This window comes from Saccopteryx leptura, chromosome X (assembly GCF_036850995.1).
Source record: "Saccopteryx leptura isolate mSacLep1 chromosome X, mSacLep1_pri_phased_curated, whole genome shotgun sequence".
Lineage (NCBI taxonomy): Eukaryota > Metazoa > Chordata > Mammalia > Chiroptera > Emballonuridae > Saccopteryx > Saccopteryx leptura.
In genome coordinates, this window is record NC_089516.1 from 64,098,700 (window position 1) to 64,122,845 (window position 24,146).

Below are 24,146 nucleotides of genomic sequence, written 5' to 3' on the forward strand. Positions count from 1 at the left end.
CTTGAATTGTTTCCAAAAATTTTACCTTTCTATGAATGCCTGTTTTTTTTAGTATATTTTCAGAAAACAAATTCTGAATAAGACTATAAACAACTTTGTAGCTCTTGTTAACTGTTGTCAAACTATACTTTAGAAAGACCAATTTTTAGTGATATCAATAAATATAAATATATTCTTTTTTATTTTTACTACCCACACAGCATTGGTTTTTGTCATTTTTGTGAGATTAGCCATTTTAATATACTTAAGTTATTTTAATTTACTTTCTTTAATTCCCAGTGAATTTATTATTTTTTTTATTTTTGCTTTACTTTTTTTTTGTTTTGAAATTGTATCTCCTGTTGCTTGTGTATCTAGCAGGAGCAGCACATCTTCATATATATTTATCAATATTTTAAGTATATTTTAGGGTAAGCTTTTATCATTGAGGTTTATAATATATATATTTTCTATTCTATAACTTTCCTTTAGATATTATTTTCTTGACTTTGTGTAAATTTTTAAACACCAAATATGCCCATTTTATCAGATACATCTTTCTCCAGGAGTTACTGAATTTATCTCCTAGTTTTTTTTGAATAGATATGTCATTCTGGTTCTCTCAAATTTTCATAAATACTAAGACATGTTGACTGCAGGGAAATGAGAAATAGAGAAAAGCACAGAATGAAAGGATAAAAACCACCTATAATCCTACCACTCATAGGAAGCACTGATTTTGTTTTGGAACATTTGCTTCCAGTAAATCTTTGTAAAATAAAAACATACTTGTTTTTGAGAAGCAATCAATGAACAACTAAGGTACCGCAACTACAAGTTGATGCTTCTCAACTCTTTCCCTTCCTGTGTGTCTTTCTCTCTCTCTTTGTCTCTCATTAGAAAAACAAAAAACAAAAAAACCTTGTTTTTAGAAAAATGGTGTTAGAAATAAGGCTTTGTAATATGTTTTTTGCAAAATAACCTTATATGATAAACTCTATTACATTTTTGTAAATAGCCTTCTACAATGCTATTTTAATATCTATACTAGCATAATTTCTTCAGTTTTTAAGCATATGGATGATAAACTTTTCTTTTCATAAATTAAGTAGCCTTTTTGCTACTAATTTTGCAAATTATCTATTTATATATTTTTTTAACTTTTTTTAAATGGAAAATTGCCATCAGTTTCTTACTGCTTTATACAAGGATTTTTTTTTTCATGTACTGGGGATGATAACACTTTGTCTTCCACATATTATTGCAATATTTTACTGTTTTAATATTTCCCTTTAACTCTGTATTTGATGTTTATATATAGAAAATTTACATTTTTATGTAGTAAAATTTTTCCTTTTTGGTATTTTTCTTTGCTATAATATTAGACTCTTTCCTAGGTCAGATACATAATCACTGCATTTTTTCTCCTTTATTACAATTTCACATTTAACTCTTAGTTAAGAATTTTAATTTTAGTTTATCTTATGAGGTAAGAATTGTTATTTGTTTGCCAAATAATTAGCTAGTCTTTTTAGCACAGTTGATTGAATGTTCATGTAAACAATTTTGAAATGCTACCTTTATCATTTATTGTACATATGTATGCTCACTATGTATATATTTTTCCAGTCTTACTTTTTAGTACTATTGATCAGTTTCTTCTTTCCTGTAACTATACTTTTTAAGATATCATAACTACAGCCTCACCAATGAGTCCTGAATCCTATTAAATCCCTAGATGTGGAGGTGATTTTTGAAATCTCCAACACAAGAATGTTCATGATAGCTTTATTTACAATAACAAAACACTGGAGAGAAAACTCAAATGTTTATCAACAAGTTAATAGATAAATAATGATACATTCATAGCCTGGAATATTACACAGCAATTAAAACGAGTGGGCTTATTCCTCTATGTACAACAATATGAATAACTCTCATAGACATAGTGTTGAGTAAAAGAAATGAGATATAAAGCAAAGTACATATTGTATAGTTCTACTATTATAAAGCTTTAAAATGGACAACTCCTACTACTTATTTATGGTAATTGAACTTTGACTGGTGGTAAACTTTGTGAATGGAACAAAAGGGAGGTTTTCAGGATCCTGGTAATGTTTCTTATCTTCATTTGAATTGTGTTTACTATGTAAAAATATGTACTTAACTTCATGTATATTATACTATAAGAAATTACCAAAAAAGACCTAGTGTCCAATGATGGATGAAAAACAAAAAACAAAAAACAACCAATGAAATGTGATGTATATATACCATAAAATGTTCAGCTGTTTTTAAAATTTTTATTTAGAAAATTAAATTTAACAGGATGACATAGATGAATGAGAGTACATAGGTTTCAGGTAAACAATTCTATAGCATTTGAACTGTAGACTATGTTATATACCAATCATCCAAAGTCAAATCATTTTCTGTCACCTTATTTGTCCCTCTTGACACTCTTCTCCCTACCCAGTTCCTCATGGTCACCTCCCCCATGTCTATCTCCCCCAGGTAACCACTTCACTTTTAATTATGTCCATGAGTCCCAGTTTTGTATCCCACCTATGTATAGAATCATACAGTTCTTTGCTTTTTCTGATTTACTTATTTCACTCAGTATAATGTTATCGAGGTCCATTCATGTTGTTGTAAATCAGGGATAGTCAACCTTTTTATACCTACCGCCCACTTTTGTATCTCTGTGAGTAGTAACATTTTCTAACCGCCCACCGGTTCCACAGTAATGGTGATTTATAAAGTAGGGAAGTAACTTTACTTCATAAAATTTATAAAGCAGAGATACCGCAAGTTAAAGCATAGAATAATAATTACTTACCAAGTATTTATGTCAGATTTTCGCTAAATTTGGCAGAATAAATCTTTATGAAACAACTTACTATAGTTAAATCTATCTTTTTATTTATATTTGGTTGTGCCGCTACCGACCACCATGAAAGCTGGAACGCCCACTAGTGGGCGGTAGGAACCAGGTTGACTAGCACTGTTGTAAATGATGCTATGTCATCATTTCTTATGGCTGAGTAGTATTCCATTGTATATATGTACAACATCTTCATCCTTTCCTCTATCGAGGGACACTTTGGTTGTTTCCATGTCTTGGCCACTGTGAATAATTCTGCGATGAACATGGGGGTGCATGTGTTTTCATGTACCAATCTTTTTGAGTTTTGGGGGTATATACCCAGTGAAGGGATTGCTGGGTCATACGGTAGTTGTATTCTCAATTCTTTGAGGAACCACCATACTTTCTTTTACAATGGTTGTACTAGTTTACATTCCCTCCAGCAGTGAATGAGAGTTCCTTTTTCTCTACAGCCTCTCCAACACTTGTTATTACCTGTCTTGTTGATAATAGCCAGGTGTGAGGTGGTATCTCATTGTAGTTTTGATTTGCGTTTCTCAAATAGCTAGTGAAGATGAGCATCTTTTCATATATCTCTTGGCCATTTTTTAAATTTTTTTTATTTTCCTGAAGTTGGAAACAGAGAGGAAGTCAGACAGACTCCTGCATGCGCCCGACCAGGATCCACCCGGCATGCCCACCAGGGGGCGATGCTCTGCCCATCCGGGGCAATGCTCTGCCCATGTGGGGCATCGCTCTGTTGCAACCAGAGCCCTTTAGTGCCTGAGGCAGAGGCCATGGAGTCATCCTCAGCACCCAGGCCAACTCTGTTCCAATGGAGCCTCGACCGCGGGAGGGGAAGAGAGAGACAGAGAGGAAGGAGAGGAGGAGGGGTGGAGAAACACATGGTCGCTTCTCCTGTGTGCCCTGTCTGGGAATCAAACCTGGGACTCCTGCACGCCAGGCTGACGCTCTACCACTGAGTCAACCGGCCAGGGCCACTCTTGGCCATTTGTATGTCCTCTTGGGAGAAGTGTCTGTTCAAGTCCTCTCCCCATCTCCCCATCTTTATTTTTCTTAGTGAGAGAGACAGAGACAGAGAGTGAGATAGAGACAGGGACAGATAGAGACAAACAGACAGGAAGGGAGAGAGATGAGAAACATCAATTCTTCATTATGTCACCTTAGTTGTTCATTGATTGCTTTCTCATATGTGCCTTGACCAGGGGGCTCCAGCCAAACCAGTGACACCTTGCTCAAGCCAGTGGCCTTAGGCTCAAACCAGTGACCTTGGGCTTCAAGCCAGTGACCTTTGAGCTCATGCCATCGACCATAGAGCCTTGTCTATGATCCCATGCTCAAGCCACCAACCTTGCACTCTAGTTGATGAGCCCGTGCTCAAGCTGATGACTTTGGGGATTTGAATTTAGGTCCTCAGCATTCCAGGCCAATACTCTAACCACTGCACAACTGCCTAGTCAGGCTCCCCATTTGTTTAGTTGGATTGTTTGCATGTCTGTTGCTGAGCTTTGTGAGTTCTTAATATATTTTGAATATTAACCCCTTATCAAAGCTGTTGTCTGTAAATATCATCTCCCATTTAGTTGGCTGCCTTTTTGTTTTGTTGTCAGTTTCTTTTGCTGTGCAGAAGTTTTTAGTTTGATATCATCCCATTCATTTATTTTTTCCCTTTACTTCCCTAGCCTTTGGAGTCAAATTCATAAATTGTTCTCCATGGCCAAGGTTTATGAGTTTAGTACCCATGTTTTTCCAGTGTAATTTATTGTTTCAGATCTTATATTTAGGTATTTAATTCATTCTGAATTAATCTTTGTGCAGGAAGACAAACTGCAGTCAAGTTTCATTCCTTTGCATGTGACTTTCCAATTTTCCCAGCACCATTTATTGAAAAAGCTTTCTTTTCTCCATTGTGTATTTTTGGCTCCTTTGTCAAAGATGATTTATCCATATATACGTATGTGGTTTTATATCCGGGCTCTCGATTTTGTTCTGTTGGTCTGTATGTCTGTTTTTATGCTAATATATTCAGCCTTAAAAAGAATAAAATTGGTTGCCTGACCAGGCAGTGGCACAGTGGATAGAACGTTGGACTGGGATGCGGAAGACCCAGGTTTGAGACCCTGAGGTCACCAGCTTGAGCGTGGGCTCATCTGGTTTGAGCAAAAGCTCACCAGCTTGAGCCCAAAGTCGCTGGCTCCAGCAAGGGGTTACTCGGTCTGCTGAAGGCCCATGGTCAAGGCACGTATGAGAAAGCAATCAATGAACAATTAAGGTGTTGCAATGCTCAATGAAAAACTAATGATTGATGCTTCTCATCTCTCTGTTCCTGTCTGTCTGTCCCTGTCTATCCCTCTCTCTGACTCTCTCTCTGTTAAAAAAAAAAGAATAAAATTGGGACACATATGCAAAATGGATGACTGTTAAAAACCATATACTAAATGAAATAAGTCAGTCACAGAAGAACAAATATTGTATGATTCCATATATATGAGGTACTTTGAGTAAGCAAATTCATAGGGATGGAATGAATGATGGTTGGCTGGAACTGAGGGGACAGGAGCATAGGGGATTATTGTTTAATGGATACAGTTTCAATTTGGAAAGATGAAAAAGTTCTGGAGATAGGTGATGGTGATAATTTACAACATTGCAAATGTACTTATTGCCACTGAACTATTTAAAATAGTTAAACTTGTGCCTGACCTGTGTTGGCATAGTGGATAAAACTGTTAACCTGGAATGCTGAGGTGGCTGGTTCAAGACCCTGGGCTTGCCGGGTCAAGGCACATACAAGAAGCAACTTGATGCTTCCCATTTATTCCCTCACCATCCTTATTTTTTTCCTCTCTCTCCTCTCTCTAAAATCAATAAATAAAATGTTTAAGAAAAGAATTCTTTAAAAATTGTTAATTTGTAAGTTTTCTGCTATGTATATTTTACCATAATAAAAAAGAAACAAAAGGGAAGGCGCAGTGGATAAAACTGGTTATGATATTAATCTCAAGTAAAATATGTGCTTTATAGAATGGAGCCTGGAATATCACCAAGGCATTGAAAACCCTTTGGTTCTGTCCCTAAGAGTTAAGCAACACTAAAAAATGACATATTTGATAAATTTCACACTTACATAAAGGAGGGGGGAAATTCCCAAGAAAAATATGTTCTAGAAAAAATAAGTAGTACTAATTCTGACATAAAAAGATATTCAATATATGTTTTGTGACTGGCACTCGGCAACCTGTTTGGAGCTACAAGCAATCCACAGTTTGGGTGTGCCTCTGCAGGGCCTGGGTGCATGTAGGAAGAACCAAGCTATGCACCATGGCCGGCTTTTAATAGCACTTGGCCCTGGGGCCATTAACAAGGGTCCCTGGACAACCCAAGTTCTGCCTCCAACTGCCTCTTCCTGCTGGCTGCCTTTTTAATCACAGAAAGTTTCTCTGGTGAGGTTGGGAGAATGGGGCTGGTGGATTGCCCCTCTCCCCCCAGAGCCTCACATTTAGTCTATCCTGCATATTGCCCTGACCTTGGCAAGGTGAAGCCACTAGGAATCTGGCAGGTGGGGCCTTTGAAGCCCAGAGGGTGGGCCTACCAGCAGCCAGGAAGGTTGAATCTCCCATGAGGGGGAAATGCCAGTCAGGTTCATTAAAACGTGGGAAGAATGGCCTTCACTTCAAACCCAGACAGCTGAGTCACTTACACCCTCTGAGTCTGCTCAGAATGCTACACCCTTGCCAAGGCACCTGACTCCTCGGCAGGGACTAATCTCTGCAGGGTGAGGTGAGAGGGAGTCCATTGGGTTGATTGATGCCACACAGCTGAGGGGAGTGTTTCACCCAAGAAAGGTGATGTCTGCAGCATTGGAGAATGACTCAGCAGTGATCCTGCAGGCTGTCCCTCTGGGTCTCTCCCCAGAGCCAAAAACCCGACTCTCTCATGACTCTAGTTAGCTCTGCCCTCCCACTGCCAGAGTCCAGAGTGAGTGACTGAAAATGACATCTTGTGTGTTGGCTGTGTAAAAGATTCCTGCATCTCTACAGACTTCTGTCTCTTTGTGGCAGACAAAAACCCTGCAGATTTTCACAGCCAAATGCTCTGTGGGCACTTCTCCCTGGTGCTCTGGGCTGGGGAACCTGGCTTGAGATTTAGGACCCATACCTCTCAGGGAAACCCCCACAGCTGATATATCCTTCCAGAACCTCAGCCACCACCTATAGGAATGGGTCCAGCCTTTTTCACATCTGGACCCTTTCTACCAGTCTTCATGTGGCTTCTCTAAAGCCTTGGTTATAAGATTTCTCTCTGGCTAGTATGTAGTTGGTTATTCAAGATGGTTGTTCCATAATTTACTTGTAACTCCAGTTTGGTCCTGGGAAGAGGTCAGTATAGCTTACATTTATTCCACTGCCATCTTCGGTCTACAAGAGTGTAAAGTTCTTATGAGCTACACAGTGCTTATTATGGTACTCTACATGACATGAACACTAATTTGAGACATAGAACTTAGTTTGTTCAATCAAAAGTATAAATCAATACAAAAAATGTTTGCTGATTTGATTTGTACACTAACAATATGGTGACCATGTCTCATTTCTGTCTCAGGATGCAATAGTAGAATGAAACTCAGTGGCCGACCCTACAGACACATGGGAGTCCTTGGAACTTCAAAACTCTATGACATTCGGAAAACGATCTTTACCTTTACTCCACAGGTTGGTGGAATGAGATGACCGCTCACAGAAATTAGGGGATCAGGGAGCGTGCAGATACTCCAGTACCTTCACCCTTTTGTATAGTGCATTTTCACTAATGAAATAAAAGTTGGTTTTGCATCTCATTTGCATAATCAAACAACTTTTTTTGACTTGTCGTTTGCTTTTCTGATGTTCTTGTTCAATAAAAAAAATAAAATCCTTCCTTTTTTATCACTTCATAATCATGTTGAAATATCCCCTAATTTTTCTGAGCTGTATATATTGAGATGAAAGGAAATAAAAGAGAAACATTACAGAAGTAAAGCATTTACTGGAGTTTGGAAAAGTGTCAGAGTTCCATAGAGGCCTTGCACAAATTAAGTTGCTCAGTAACTACTTGTTGAGTTGAACTGAATTGAATTTCCAGAACAGAGTTTTGCCAAGTGATTATGGCTATTGAGTAGTCCTGGATGTTGCAGAAGTAGTGACTAGGGATTTTACAAAGGTTTGAGCACTTTAAGAAGTACTCCTTACTTTTAAAAGTTAAGAAGAAGACTATTTTTGTTTGTATTTATCCTTTATAAACAAAATGAAATCTTTTATTTTTCAGCTACCAAAGTATTCTCTTTGTTTAGGGAAGGGACCCTTTTTACCAGCCTGGAGATCTTTGATATCCTCTTCTAAACAAAAATGTCAGTACTGTTTTAGCCATGATTATTAACATTGTTAATCTGATGTTTATTGTCCATATTATAATAGTGTGCCCAATTATATGTGTATCTGAGGAAGAGAAACTATTTCCTGAAAAGAAAGCTTAAGTTCTACATTGTCATCTTACATCTGAAATAGTGTAGCTGAGATATAGAAAAAAAAATTGAACCATAGTGTATTTCTGATCTTGCCATTGCTAGCCATATGGCTTTGCTAATCTATTTAAAGTCTCTTGGCCTTATTTTTATCTATTGAAAGAATAAAAACATCACTAGGTTGTTATAGAATTAAATAAAATTATGTACTTTAAAACACTTTGTAAATTATAACACACTGTAAAAATATAAAAAATTATGACATATAACAAATAAACCACCAGACACTGTGGAAATAATTAAGCATTAAATTTGAAAGTATTGTTGCCTTTGTGACAGCTTATATACTCTTCTGAATATATGATTACTTTAAAATATTTTTGATAATTGTGAGAATAAATTATTCTGAGCTGTTATTTTAATTTTTCTCAGTTTATAGACCAGCAACAATTCTACTTGGCCCTGGACAACAATATGATAGTGGAAATGCTTAGAACAGACCTCTCCTACCTCTGTAGCCGCTGGAGGATGACAGGCCAGCCCACCATCACCTTCCCCATCTCACACACCATGCTTGGTAAGTTTGTGTGAGGCAAGGAATAAATGTTCATTTGGAATAATTTATATGGTTAGTTTTTTAAAATCTTGGAGTCACTGGAGAGCTACTTCTTATCATTTGTTCTTTCATTAGTTATTTATTAGCTCCAACTTTGTGCCAGGTACTTTTCTGAGGACTGGTAATACATGAAGTGAATAAGGAAAATATTTCTACTCAAGGAACGTATATTACAGAAAAAACATGTAGCTAGTAAACCAATATACAAGAATATTTTAGGTGGTTTGAAATCTATAATTTAAAAAAAGTAATAGAATAACTTGGTTGGAGGCTACTTCAGATAATTTGTTTTTATATTAATTTGCAGAAACCTTATTAATACAATCCCCCCTTTTGGGTATTTTTCTGAAGTGAGATGCAGTGAGGCAGAGAGACTGACTGCCGCATGTGCCCAACCGGGATCTACCTAGCATGCCCACCTGGGGGTGATGCTCTGCCCATCTCGGCATTGCTCCGCTGCAACTGAGCCATCCTCAGCATCTGGGCCACCTTTTGCTCCAGTGAAGCCTTGGCTGCAGGAGGGGAAGAGGGAGATAGAGAGAAAGGAGAAGAGGAAGGGTAGAGAAGCAGATTGGTGCTTCTCCTGTGTGCCCTGGCCGGGAATCGAACCTGAGACTTCCACACACCAGGCTGATGCTCTACCGCTAAGCCAACCGGCCAGGGCAATAAAATTCATTTTAAAGAGAGTAATACTACATTCTGCATCTGTTTTACTCCAGTGGAGAATCAAAATTTTATAGATATATTCCCAGACATCTCCTTTCAAGACTTGTCTAATTGACGCAGTAAAATCAAGGAGGGAAAAGGCTTTCAGTTTATCTTTCCTTTATTGTCTGGGCTTCCTGACTTACTTGAAACTGAATGAAAGGTTTTATTGTTCTCAGTTCCTGGAGGACTACAGCCAATGCTGAAGCATTTCTTCCTTTATGTGTCCCTGTTGTTGCTTCAAACAGCCTGTTTGTACTGCCAAAGTACATAGAATTCCTTTTCATTAAAGAAGAATCCTTTGTCATAAATCATTCGAAGTCTGGAAAGACTGTTAGGGATTTTGTTCATATCTCTTAAAGTGCTTCAAAATCATAGGAGTTGAAGAAGTAGGGTAGTCCTTCATTTTGTCTTTCTTCTTTACATAAGACAATTAGCAAGTTCCCATTTAATAACTACTGTGTTCCCAGAATTGTCTTCAGAAAGTGTGAACTCTAATTTGGGAGGCAAAGATAATAACATGAAAATAATAGAAAATAATTCAAGAAAATATATAAAGTAGCACCAAACCATTACATTATTATTTTATAGTGAAAGTAATCAAGTTGTCAAAGAAAATTTCTTGACTAACGTTGGACTTATTCAGGTTTTTTTTGGATTAGTAGTATTCATATGACAGGGGGTAGAAGGAAAGGTATTTTAAGTGAGACCTGGAGGGAGGGATGAGCATGACCTGTGAGTGGGCAGTGAAGAAGCCAAACTGAACAGAATGGGCTTTGTATATTAGAGTCTAATTATTAACAAAATTGGATAAGTAAGGTGGTATCAGATTATGAAAACATTGAAAATAAGTATATATTTAAAGCAGATTTTCCCAGAAGTCTGAAACTAAAGTTCTTGAACACGCAATGACATGATGAAATTAATACTGAGTTGGTGAATATATTGTATTCATATGTCAAGGCACATATGAGAAAGCAATCACTGAACAACTAAGGTGCTACAACAAAGAATTGATGCTTCTCATCTCTCTCCCTTCCTGCCTGTCTGTCCTTCTCTCTGTCACTCTCTCTTTCTATGTTTCTCTCACACACACACAAAAAAGGTTGAACAGATATGAACAAAGCCTCAGGGAACTATGGAACTAATAACAAAGGTTCTAAAATTCACATTATGAGAGTTCCAGAAGGACAGGAAAAAGAATATGGGGCTGAAAAAGTATTATAATTAATAATGGCTGAAAAATAGCAAAAAGCATAAAACTGGGGATTCAAAAAACTGTGAAAACACCAAACAGGATAAACTCATGCCAAATCACATAATAGTCAAACTTCTGAAAATTCAAAGGAATAAATCTTGAAATCAGAAATAGAGAAATGATATTTTGCCCATATTGGAAAAGCAATTAGAATGATTAGAGTGTCTCATTAAAAACCCTAGAGAACAGGGGAAAGTGGCACATTTTTTAAGTGCTGAAAGAAAGGAATTAAAAACTTAAGAATTTAAATCCATCAAAAATATACTTCAAGAAAAAAGGGGAAAATGCCTTCTCAGATGAAGGAAAACTCAGTAAATTTGTCTCAAAAGGATGGCTTACAGCAAATTCTTTAAATGAAAAGGAAGTAATACAAGACGGAACGTTGAAACATCAAGAAAGAAAAAAGAATAGTGGAAAGAGTAAGAATATGGGTAAATGCAGTAGATATTCTCCACTTCAGTTTTGAGGTTGAACTAAAAATTTTAGCTCTGTCTAATGTGGTTCTCAAAGGAGAAGAAATCTTTAAGGCAGTTATATTATAAATGGATGAAAGTAAGGGACTGAAAGGGAGGTAATGTTTCTAGACAACACTAACTGGTAAAATGTTGATACTAGTAGACAGTGATGTACATATAATGCAGTTGTATGTATAATGTAATTCCTTGAGTAACCACTTAGAAATTTAAACAAGGATAAAGAGTTAAAAAGACTATAGATAAATGAGAAACAAACTCACAGATACATAGAACAAACAGATGATTTACAAAAAGGAGGGGAGTGGAGGTATGGGTAGGAGGAATAAAAGGTACAAACTTCCAGTTATAAAATAAGCTGCTAGGATGTAGTTTACAGAACAGGGAATATAGCCAATAATGTCATAATAACTGCACAGTGAGAGAAGGTGATAACATTGTAACATACAGTGGTCCTTCATCTATCATGGGGCTTAGGTTCCAGACCCTCCCCACAATAGGTGAAAATACACGAAGTAGCGACCTTATATTTATTTTACTATTTATATATATTTTAAGGCTTTATTTCGACTTAATATTCTTTTTATATGTTTTAATTAATATTTTTAATATTTTTTATATTTTTAATTTTTAGGCTAGAAAATGCTTATTTTACTGCAAAAATAATTAAAATAATAAATATATAAAAATACCTATATACTGCAAAATCCAGCGATATAGTGAAAAATCTGCGATACGAAATTATATATATATATAATATATATATTATATATATATATTATATATATATATACAATTTAAAAATTTGCAATACAATGAGGCCACAAAATGTAAACCACGATATGGTGAGGGACGACTGTATATAAATGTTGAATCACTATGTTGCAGACTTGAAACTAATATAATATGGTGTGCCAACTATACTTCAATAATTTTTTAATTAGACAACTCCATCATGGATTATTATACAGTTATGTTAAAATATGTCATGAAAACACTTAAGTAACTCAAAATGAAATTCTTGTGTGTGTTTTAGAAGGCAGGAAAAAGGAAATGGATAAATGAAGAACAGAGGAACAAAGAGAAACAATAAGTAAAATGTCAGACATAACTGTAACATATAAATAATTATATTAACTGTAAATGAAAATTTAAGTGCAGCAATCAAAAGACTGAAATGGGCAGAGTAGGTTAAAATATGACTCACTGGCCCTGGCCAGTTGACTTAGTGGATAGAGTGTTGGTCCAGCATACAGATGTCACAGGATTGATACCCGGTCAGGGCACACATGAGAAGCGACCATTTGCTTCTCTCTTCCTCCTTCTCCCCATTTGCTTCCTCTCTTCCCCTCTCACAGCCAGTGGCTCAGTTGGTTCAAGCATTAGCCTGGACACTGTGGATAGCTCAGTTAGTCTGAGTGTTGGCCTCAGGTGCTAGGGATATCTTGGTTGATTCGAGCATGGGACCCAGATGGGAGTTGCCATGTGGATCCCGGTTGGGGCACATGTGGGAGTCTCTCTATTTCCTCTTCTCTCACTTAAAAAAAATGACCCACATGTATGTTGTCTTTATGAAATTCACTTCATATATAACAATATAGGTAAGCTGAGATGAAAAGAATGGGAAAAGATATACCATGAAAAATTAATTTTTAAAATTCAGAAGTGGTTAGGTTAATATCTGGTAAAGTAGACTTCAGAGTAAAGAGGAAAAAAGCAGATAATGAAAACATTAGGAGTGAGAAAGGGAATATCCAACAGAAATAGAAGAGACTATAGAAATTATAAAAGAATACCAATTACAATTTGTAAATCTAGATAGAATTGACAAATTTTCTAGAAAAGTAAATAATATAAAAATAAATGTAATGTAAATTATGCATAAAATATACAATAAAATTAAAAAGCTAAAGAAGAGTATAAATTATTTTAATTGCTAGAGAGAAAAACAACCATGTTGCTTAATGGAAATAGTGAATATTGAGAAGATATTTATTTTCATTAAATTAATCTATCAATTCAGTGAAGTTTCAAATCAAATAAAAATACAAATTTGTATGAACAAGCTAAATCTAATTCTTTTTTGGTGAGAGGAGGAGAGATAGTGAGGCAGACCCCACATGTGCCTCAACTGGGATCCACCCGGCAACCCCCATTTGAGGCCAATGCTTGCTATTTTTTTTAATAATTTTATTTTTTTAATGGGGTGACATCAATAAATCAGGATACATATATTCAAAGATAACATGTCCAGGTTATCTTGTCGTTCAATTATGTTGTATGCCTATCACCCAAAGTCAGATTGTCCTCTGTCACCTTCTATCTAGTTTTCTTTGTGCCCCTCCCCCTCCCCCTTTCCCTCTCTCTCCCCTCCCTCCCCCCGTAACCACCACACTCTTATCAATGTCTCTCAGTCTCACTTTTATGTCCCACCTACGTATGGAATAATGTAGTTCCTGTTTTTTTCTGATATACTTATTTTTTTAGTGCCTGTGACTGAGGTGCTCAGACCAACAGAGTTATCCTCAGTGCCTGGGGCTGACATTCGAACCAATCGAGGCACTGGCTATGAGAGGGGAAGAAAGAGTTGGGAGAGAGAGTGGGAGAAGCAAATGGTCACTTCTCATATATGCCTTGAGTGGAGATCAAATGTAGCACGTTCTCATACCAGCTGACACTCTATCCACTGAGCAAAATAACCAGGGCCTAAACTTCTTATGGAAGAGAAATGTATGAGAATACCCAGACTTTTAAAAAACTAAATACAATAAAAGAATATAGATCCATCAAGATTAAAATACTGATCTGATAGCAGTCCATGTATAGTAGTCCCCAACTTGCCTGGGACATGAATCATTCCTTTGTCCAATGCATCCATACTGTATATACAACCCACTACTTAGTTACTTAGTAACTGTTGTGCTTATCAGATATTTTGAAAGAGAGAGAGACTGCAATTCACATAACTTTTATTACAGTCCATAGTTTTGTTTTATTTTATTATTAGTTATTGTTAATCTCATACTATGCATAATTTATAAATTAAAATTTATCATAGATGTGTGTGTATAGGAAAAAAACAGTACATGTAGGGTTTGATACTATATATGTATCAGTTGAGATCTTGGAACATATTTTCCACAGATAAGGGGGATTACTGTCAAAGCAAAATAAATACATACATATATACATATATACGTACATGCATACATAAATACATTTGTGGAAATCATTTATTTAGGCCTGCTACTTTACATTTTATACAAAATTAAATTCTAAATATATTAAAAAGCTAAGCAAAGAAATCTATAAAAGTATTAGAAGAAAATATGGGAGAATATTTTTTTATCTTGGACTAAAGAATGTTGTTCCTTGTTAAGCACAAAAAGGAAAAATTAACAAACTTTAAAAACATGAAAATTTAAATAAATATTTTATACAAAAACAAACTGTGGTTGAGTTTGAAAGACAATAAAGTAGGCCCTAGCCAGATTGCTCAGTGGTAGAGTGCCAGCCCAGCATGTGGAAGTCCCGGGTTCGATTCCAGGCCAAGGCACACAGGAGAAGTGCCCATCTGCTTCTCCACCCCCCCTCCTTCTTCTCTATCTGTCTCTTCCCCTCCCACAGCCAAGGCTCCACTGGAGCAAAGTTGGCCTGGGCACGGCCGACGGCTCCATGGCCTCTGCTTCAGGTGCTAGAATGGCTCCGAATGTAACAGAGCAATGCCCCAGATAGGCAGAGCATCGCCCCCTGGTGGGCATGTCGGGTGGATCCCGGTCGGGCACATGTGAGAGTCTCTCTGCCTCCCCTGTTTCTTACTTCAGAAGAATACAAAAAAAATGATAGAGAAAAACAATAAAGTAGGTAAAGGATTTTCCAAAAATATGAAAAAAAGGGTAATATGCACAAAATGTAAATATGGAGACCTTTAAAGTCAATTTAAAAAAAGATAAACTACTTAAATAGAAACATGGGGAAAGGACATGAACAGGCAATTCATAAAAGAAATAGAAATATAGCCAGTATATGCATGAAAGCATGCTCAATCTTACTAATAACAAAATTATAAAATTAAAACTGTCTTTTAAAACATATTAGATAAAGATTAAAAAGATTATTAATGTTGATTGTTGTTAAAGGTGTAAAAAAAAGTCACTTTCTATACTGATAATGGAAATAGAATTGACTCAAATTTTTTGGTGGGCAATTTGGCAATCTCTATAAAATGTTTTGTGAGTGTTCCCTTTTTCCTAACAGTTCTACCTGTAAATATTTCCCCTAAGGAGATAATAGCATACGTGCATATAGATGTAGGTACAATGATCTTTATCACTGTATTTCTTATAATACAGTCTAAATATCTGCTGTGGAGTAATTTTTAGCTTTTACAAAGGATAAGTTAGAAAAAGTTGGATCTGGAAAGAATATATATAATATGACCTCCTAACGTAAAGTCAGATCATTGTTAGCCTTCTGATTATTTTTTAACACAATCCAAGGCTCATTAGATGGCATATTATATAAAATATTCAGCACAGTGTTTGGCTTATAACATTCAACAGATGGTTGCTGTTGTAATTATTGTCAGCATTCAGTAACCAAGTGTTCTGCCATTGGCTTGGTTCTCTGCTAAATATATTAAATATGATAAATAAAATAATGTCTTTGAGAAACTCTGTGTATTGGTCATCATCCCTTACCATTTGCCCATTCTGAAGTATTGTTGGCTTTCAGCTGAGTTGTTGCAATACAGTAGTCAATGAGCAGTATTTATTTGTACCATCTTCACCAGACTGTTGGTTTGAAATAATTGAAAAATTTCCCTTATTTAAAAGTTAAAACCACAACAATTCTTGTAAAATTCTCTTCAAGATGAAGATGGAACCAGCTTGAATTCAAGTATCCTGGCAGCACTCCGAAAAATGCAGGATGGCTATTTTGGTGGTGCAAGGTAAGTGACCTCTTTAGTGAAATGAAATTTGGAAGCTCGGTACAGTAATTGTAGACTTGTTATATCTTTCTGTGTATCTTTTTTTTTTGTAGCTGCATCTTTTTTATATTAAATTTATTGGGGTGACATTGGTGACCAAGATTATGTAGATTTCAAGTTTACAATTCTATGATACATGATCTGTATCTTGCATTGTGTGTCTACACCCCAAAGTCAAATCTTCTTCTGTCACCATATATTTGTATGCTTTACCCTTTTCTACCTCCCAACCCCCCTTTCACTCTGGTAACCACCATACTGTTGTCCATGTCTAAAAGATTTTGTTTTGTTTTTCTTATTTGTTCACTTGTTTTCATTTTTATATCCCTCTTGTAAGTGAAATAATATGGTTCTTAATTCTTTCTGTCTTATTTCACTTAGCATGATATTCTTTCTATGTGTCTTTAACAAAAATTTTATCCTATTCAGGGAAGCTCGTGTTTGATAAATGGAATGATGAAATTTAATTTTATAGAGAAGCATTTGATTTTTTTCTCACTCAGATCTTTGCCTAGATCTTAACAATTCAGTGGACAAGAAAACTTATTCTTTATATTTTATTTTTCATTTATTTTATGTATTTTCTTTATTTTTTTTATTGGGGTGATGCTGGTCAAGGTTGTAGAATGGTACACCTGAAAACTTATTTTTTTTTTTAAAAAAGAGCTTCTTGCCTGACTGGTGCTGGTACAGTGGATGGAATGTCAACCTGTAACACTGCGGTCCCAGGTTGAAACCCTGAGGTCACTGGCTTGAATGTGGGCTCATCTGGCTTGAGCATAGGCTTTCCAGCTTGAATACAGGGTTGCCAGTTTTACCATGGGATCGTGGACATGATCTCGTGGTAGCTGGCCTGAGCCCAAAGATCGCTGACTTGAGCAAGGGGTCACTGGCCTGTCTGGAGCCCACCCCAACCCCCACCAGGTACACATGAGAAGCTATCAGTGAACAACCAAAGTGACACAACTATGAGTTGAAGCTTCTTGTCTCTCTCCCTGTCTCTCCTCTATCTCTCACTAAAAAATAATAATAATAATAATAAATAAAATAAAATAAAATCACTGAACTTTTCAATTCTGGTTGGTTTTCCTTTTTTTCCTATGTCTTAATTTTGGAAAAATTTCATGCTAAAGAATTTATATTGAAAATCTTTCTGTCCTCCTTCCTTCCACTCCTCCCTTACTCTCTTCTTTCCTACCCTCCTCCCTCTCTCACATACATATGTGCATGCACACACACATATACACACACCTTTTTTTGCTGAACTCTGTGAGAGTTAGTCAGAAACATAACTCTTGTATGCTAAATACTCAGTTTCTATCTTCTAAGAAAAAGAGTATTCTCATACATAACTGCAATGTTATCATAACACTCAGAAAACTTATTACTAATACAAAACTATTGTTTAATATAGAGCTCATATTCAAAATTACCCATTTGTCCCAATAATATTTTCCCATAGCTCCCCCCCTGCACCCACTCCAGAGTCCAATCAAAGATCACCCATTGACATTTAGTTATTATTATATATCCTTGATGTTTTTAAATGTAGAACAGTTCCCTGGTATTTTGTTAATCTTTTATGACTGTTTTCATTACAGTTTTGTAAAAAAGAAGATCAGTTATTTTGAAAAATCTCTCTCAATTTGGTTGAAGTGTTATCTGTCAGGTTTTTCTATATCCTTTGTCTAATAGATTTTTTACTAAATAGTCTTAGGTTACATTGATGAATCAGTTATTATTAGCGGAGTCATAAAATGATGGTTTTGTGTTTCGATCATTCTGCATACATTTAATATTTGGAACCTTTCTGTTTAAAAAATAGCTTTCCCCTACTCCCTTCTATTTTATAGTTTTAGTGTCAGCATAGATGCATGGATTTTTATTTTGTTTATTGTTTCATGCTCCAGTCCTGTCATAATTTATTTTAGTGTTCAAATTATATAATATCTAGGCATTGGGAACCCCTTCCAACTGGCTTCTTTAGAAAATCAGTGCTACTGAGTTTCCCTTTGGACTTTGCAATTGGCTTTATAAGTAGGGGAGGATATGGCTTACAATCTATTATAATTAATAAAAATTTAAAATACCATCTTTTATTTTCGAAATGGTCTTTCTGAGTATTTTTAAGAATGATGTTATTGATATGTGATGATTTTTCTTCATTTCATCCTACCTTCTCTGGTAGCCAATAGAAATTTTAGCCATGTTTTGCATAGTTATCAACATAGCCACATAGCAGGGAAAGAAAGAAAAACTGCTGGTGGATCATGAACCCATAATTGTAGTTTTTATTAACATAGTACCCTAACCTACAATACACCATGCCAAGAGGAAAGTAAAATTTCACTTTTGCAAAGTTTGTACTAATGTATAAACATTAGTGATCCCCCAACAAAACATTCTGGGTAGGCTTTTTCACTAAATTGTGTTGTTTTAAAAAGTATATTTTCTAATTTCTTGTTTTCTATTTACTGTCTAATTGTCAGGATTCAAACAGGTAAATTGTCAGAGTTTTTGACAACATCTTGCTGCACACATTTGAGCTTCATGGACCCTGGACCTGAAAGTAAACTGTACAGTGAAGATTACAATGACAACTATAGTGAGCTGGAATCTTGTGACTGGATGAATGACTATGATCCAACCAGTAATGGTAAGGAGGATTCATAAAGGCACAGGCCTTGCTGGACAAGAATACAAGTATTGTTTAGTATCCTTCTTAATATTTCTTACTACCAGCAGTCTCATGCCTATTTAATACATGTACTTTTTGTTTGGCTTCACTTTTCATCCTTCTACTTACCTTTGGTTTCTGGACTAATATCCCTGTTGTGATTGTGGGGTATGGAGTTGGACTGTCCCTTACTAAGTCAGGTTAGGGAAGATTTCTCTGATGAGCATATAACATGGCTGGTGATTTCAAAATGACAGGAAACAGTGTGATGAGTGAGATATTTAATTAAGTATATAATAGGAAAACTATACATATATACTACTCCTTTTGATGTTAGAACATAAAATATGAAATTTAGTTAGAGTGCTTTTTATATATAATATTATATGGGAACTTCAGAATCTCCTGGGAGGTCTGCATAGTTTGAAAAAAAAATGAATTTGGCATATGTGTTGCTTTTCTATTACACACAAGACAAATAAAGCATAACGAAGTCTAATTGACTGTTAGAAATACTAAGATAATATAGTGAGAAAAAACCATGGGGGAATATATTAAAAATGGCTGAGAAGTACCTTAGAGTATTAAAATACTGACCTAGGTAGGACAAGCATTACAATGCTTGATTCCCAAAGGAAAAAGGATAATAGGAACAAATTATTCTTCTAGCTATCTAAAACATGGTTTGCCTGCTTTCATTGTCTGGGTAGTTAACTGTTAGCCTATATATTAAGGCAGCCAATTTCTTTATCCTCAGAATGGCATGTTGGAGAAAAGAAAATAAATAAATAAGTTAGCTTTCCTTGATGGGTAGCAGGCATAATCTCATACAATAGACCAACATGTTAGTAGTAGGGACCATTTTCTTGTTTGGACTCAGCATTTACTCACTGAAGTACCATTTAATTCACTCTCTATTTGTTTTTGTAATATATAAAATAGTGTGAATTTCTTTGTTGGAAAAGTGCATTAAATATAAGGTTATTTCCTATTATCAATAATAACAAAAGTTGTGAGATCTATCTTGGCATAAGCTGAATTATTTTGAAAACCAGACAAGAATAATCATATATTGAGGGTGTTTGTTATTCCATTGGTGATTGTGAATTTCATTTGTAGCACTCCTCCTAGATTGTCTAAAACATGTATTTTTAGTGATATGTGTTACTTAGCCTGATATTATGCAGTCTGGGTTAACTTTCCTCTCTGGATTTACTCATGGGAGGTTTCACAATGGATGTATCTATTGCTTGCCAACTCTTCCATGGAGAGAGTGCTTCTCTCCATATTCTTTTTTAAAGTATAATTTGTATACAATATTATATTACTTGTATTAGTTTCAAGTCCGTATTCTTTATACTCCTTCCCTCGGGGTTGTATTCAAGGTTATAATATTTGTCATTAGGATGTCATGGAGTATGAGTTTTATTCTTACAGTTTTGCTAATTCACATTAGTCTCATCAGAGCACAGAAAGACATTTAAGAGAACACCGAAGATGATAAAAAAACCAGATGATGCATGACTGACTTAGTAGACTTAAGTATCAATTGAAACACTCCATTTTTTCCAATTGTAAATGTTGTGAATGTTCATGTAAAGTATTAAATGTTAAGCATCCACTGGGTGTATGTATATTTTTGTTTCCATTATCCATAGCCAGAGATAATATTGTAGAAGGTATGTGGAAGAAAGGGAGCCCAAGAGGATAGGGACCATTTCTATCTTCTTCACCACTGAAATGTCAGCACCTAGTATACCACCTGGTACATAGTATTTGGTCAATAAATGAATGAGGTGGCTATAAAGAGAAATGTGTGGCCAGTAGTTCTTTCAACACCAATGCTAATTGTTAGCAGTTGTAGCTTGCCATTTGTAGAATCTGTTTTCAGCTAGGCTCAATATGTAGTGAAAGATTTTTGCCCTTCCTCACAAAAAGTCTTATCATAGCAGTGAGACGGAAAGGGCTCTATTCTGCTCCTCCTCTACCATCACTGTTACCACCACTATTATCATATGCTTGCATATGAAATGTTTGCACCATTTGTCTTATATTAACCTCATACTGCTTCCAGTGGCCCTAAAATTGTCTCAGGAAAGTTGAAGAACAAGTGGGTCCTGGTAAATGGCCATAGTTTTTAAATGGTAAAGATACAAGGTTATATAATGATTACACACACACACACACACACACACACACACACACACACACACACACCATGAGCTAGAACAACCTATCAATACTTTTGGTGCTATAGTGGTAGTCACAGGATCCAGTCATTCTTTTTGGTGGGTTAAATTGTGAAGTAACTAAATGCTCATTTTTCTCTTTTTACCCTACCCCACAATCTTGCAGCTCACTGTGGTGATGAAGTTGCTCGTTATTTAGATCACCTTTTGGCACACACTGCTCCCCATCCTAAACTAGCCCCTACCTCACAGAAGGGAAGACTAGATCAGTTCCGAGCTACTGTGCAAACAACCTGTGATTTAATGTCCTTGGTGACCAAGGCCACGGAGCTGCATGTACAGAGTGAGTAATGCCAGAACTCACTGGAGTCAGGCACAGGATGATGTGAAGCCTGGAATGGAGTGGGGTGGTATGTTTATCACAGTGTAAGCAGGAACTTTGTTTTGTTTACTGCTTTATCCTCAGCACCTTGGACAGTACTTAGAACATATTAGACACTCAAATACTTGTAAAGCTAATGAACTGGGTATAGTTTTGCTGTGGATAGTGCTATATAGTCTGGTTAAACCAGTTACATAGTGAGAAGAGACATAGAACATACTCAGTTTTAACATCAAAGTATTAAAATGGTGGTGAGTATTTTTTCCTTTGGGAAAAATTTTATTTAAAGAGAAATTGCAAACTATTAGAAGAGTGCCTTTAAATGGAGAAGGAGCCATTCTACCTTAAGTAAGCTCCATTTCATTCCCTTAGGCAAGCTGTGACTTTTATAGTCAGTGGTTCTAGGAGTGTAGATCTGTTTTTGTCAACTACAGTTCTCATTCTTTAACAATGTTACAATTCACCTCTCCATGACCACTATTCTTTTTCAGTAGTATTTGTAGTGGAATATGTCTTCTGTGACACATTGCCAGGAGTAGTTGTGATCCACAAGAGTGTTCAGTGCCTCTAGGTAGCTACATGTGAAGGGACAGAAGGGATCCTTGGCCATACTTGGAGGGCCTAAATGTTAACATTTACAGATGATGAGAATGATTGAGGTGCATGCTCTTATTGTCTAAAATTTGATTGATTCTTACTAACCAAAGATATTAAAATGAACATTGGAGAGTCATTTGACATTTAGAATAGGGAAAAGCTTAGCGTTCCCTTCAAGTAAGCTTCCTTGACAAAGGGCTTATGTGAAGAAATAAACTTTCTTAAGTTATACTTTCAGATTATGAATCAGGAAACTTGAGCTGCATTTCCAGCTCTCCTACTTACTTGCTTGCACAGTTATTTGAGCTCTGTATCTTTATTTCTGTATCTGTAAAATGGTGAAAATGATGAAAGCGTCTCTCTTTAGAAATTATGGTAAGTATTTCAACAATGGATTGATTCTTACTTATAGTCCATGACACTTTTTGATTCCCTAGATAAGATCATCCATTTATCTGTTCTCTCCTAGGAATGTCAAGAGAATATAAAATGTAACAGTGTCCTTTCTGTGATATGTGGTATTCTATCAGAATATCAGTGATAGTACCATTTTGGTATTGATTACATTTTTAGACTTTTATATCAGCTGATGCTACAATTTTAGACATTCCATTCAAAAATGTTTCTTGATTGATTGAACATTCTTTAAATTATCTGATACTTATATTTCTTTTCTTTAATGTTACCCAGAAAGGATAAACTTCATAACGAACTGACCACATGTAATTCCATTATTGACATCAACTGAGTTCTCATTTTTTAACAATGTTACAATTCACCTCTCCATGACCACTATTCTTTTTCAGTAGTATTTGTAGTGGAATATGTCTTCTGTGACACAACCTTTCCTGAATTATCTAACCTTTATCATAAATGTCAACCTTTTGCAGATGTTCATAGGTATCTTCCTACAAAGATAGTTCAAGCTTCCCGGCCTTCATTCAACTTACTTGACTCACCTCACCCTCCACAAAAGGATCAGGTAAACTTGCACATGAGGTATTTCTATCAGCTTTTTTTTTAAATTAAATTTAATGCAGTGACATTGATAAATCAGGGTACATATGTTGAGAGAAAACATCTCCAGATTATTTTGACATTTGATTATGCTGCATACCCCTCACCCAAAGTCAAATTGTCTTCTGTTACCTTCTATCTGGTTTTCTTTGTGCCCTCCCCTCCCCCCAGCCCTTCTCTCTCCTTCCTTGCCCAAGGTTACCATCCCATTCTTGTCCATTTCTCTGAGTCTCATTTTTATATCCCATCTATGTATGGATTCATATAATTCTTAGTTTTTTCTGATTTACTTATTTTACTCCGTATAATGTTACCAAGGTCCATCCATGTTATTGTAAATGATCCGATGTCATCATTTCTTATGGCTGACTAGTATTCCATAGTATATATGTACCAAAGCTTTTTAATCCACTTGTCCTCTGACGGACACTTGGGCTGTTTCCAGATCTTCACTGTTGTGAACAATGCTGCCATAAACGTGAAGGTGCATTTCTTCTTTTCAAACAGTTCTATGGTGTTCTTGAGGTATATTCCTAAAAGTGGGATAGCTGGGTCAAAAGGCAGTTTGATTTTTTAATTTCTTGAGGAATCTCCATACTGTTTTCCACAGTGGCTGCATAAATCTGCATTCCCACCAGCAGTGCAGAGGGTTCACTTTTCTCCACATCCTCGCCAGCACTTATTCTGTGTTGTTTTGTTGATGAGCTCCATTCTGACTGGTGTGAGGTGATATCTCATTGTGGTTTTAATTTACATTTCTCTAGTGATTAGTGATATTGAGCATTTTTTCATATGTCTATTGGCCATCTGTATGTCCTCTTTGGAGAAGTATCTATTCATTTCTTTTGCCCATTTCTTGATTGGATTGTTTGTCCT

The 24,146-nt window shown here is 35.9% G+C and overlaps 1 protein-coding gene across 5 annotated transcripts in view; it reads left to right on the forward strand.

Moving 5' to 3' along the window:
* Window positions 1–24,146, forward strand: part of PHKA1 (phosphorylase kinase regulatory subunit alpha 1) — a 158,884-nt gene that overhangs the window by 95,784 nt on the left and 38,954 nt on the right. For 3 of the 5 annotated variants that reach the window (XM_066356844.1, XM_066356845.1, XM_066356846.1), the window contains 6 exons: window positions 7,469–7,578; window positions 8,799–8,943; window positions 16,291–16,369; window positions 18,898–19,064; window positions 21,441–21,617; window positions 23,144–23,235. In XM_066356844.1, the coding sequence (XP_066212941.1) occupies window positions 7,469–7,578; window positions 8,799–8,943; window positions 16,291–16,369; window positions 18,898–19,064; window positions 21,441–21,617; window positions 23,144–23,235 (770 nt within the window). The remainder of the gene's footprint in view (window positions 1–7,468; window positions 7,579–8,798; window positions 8,944–16,290; window positions 16,370–18,897; window positions 19,065–21,440; window positions 21,618–23,143; window positions 23,236–24,146) is intronic. The other 2 variants (XM_066356847.1, XM_066356848.1) reach the window with 1 other exon arrangement.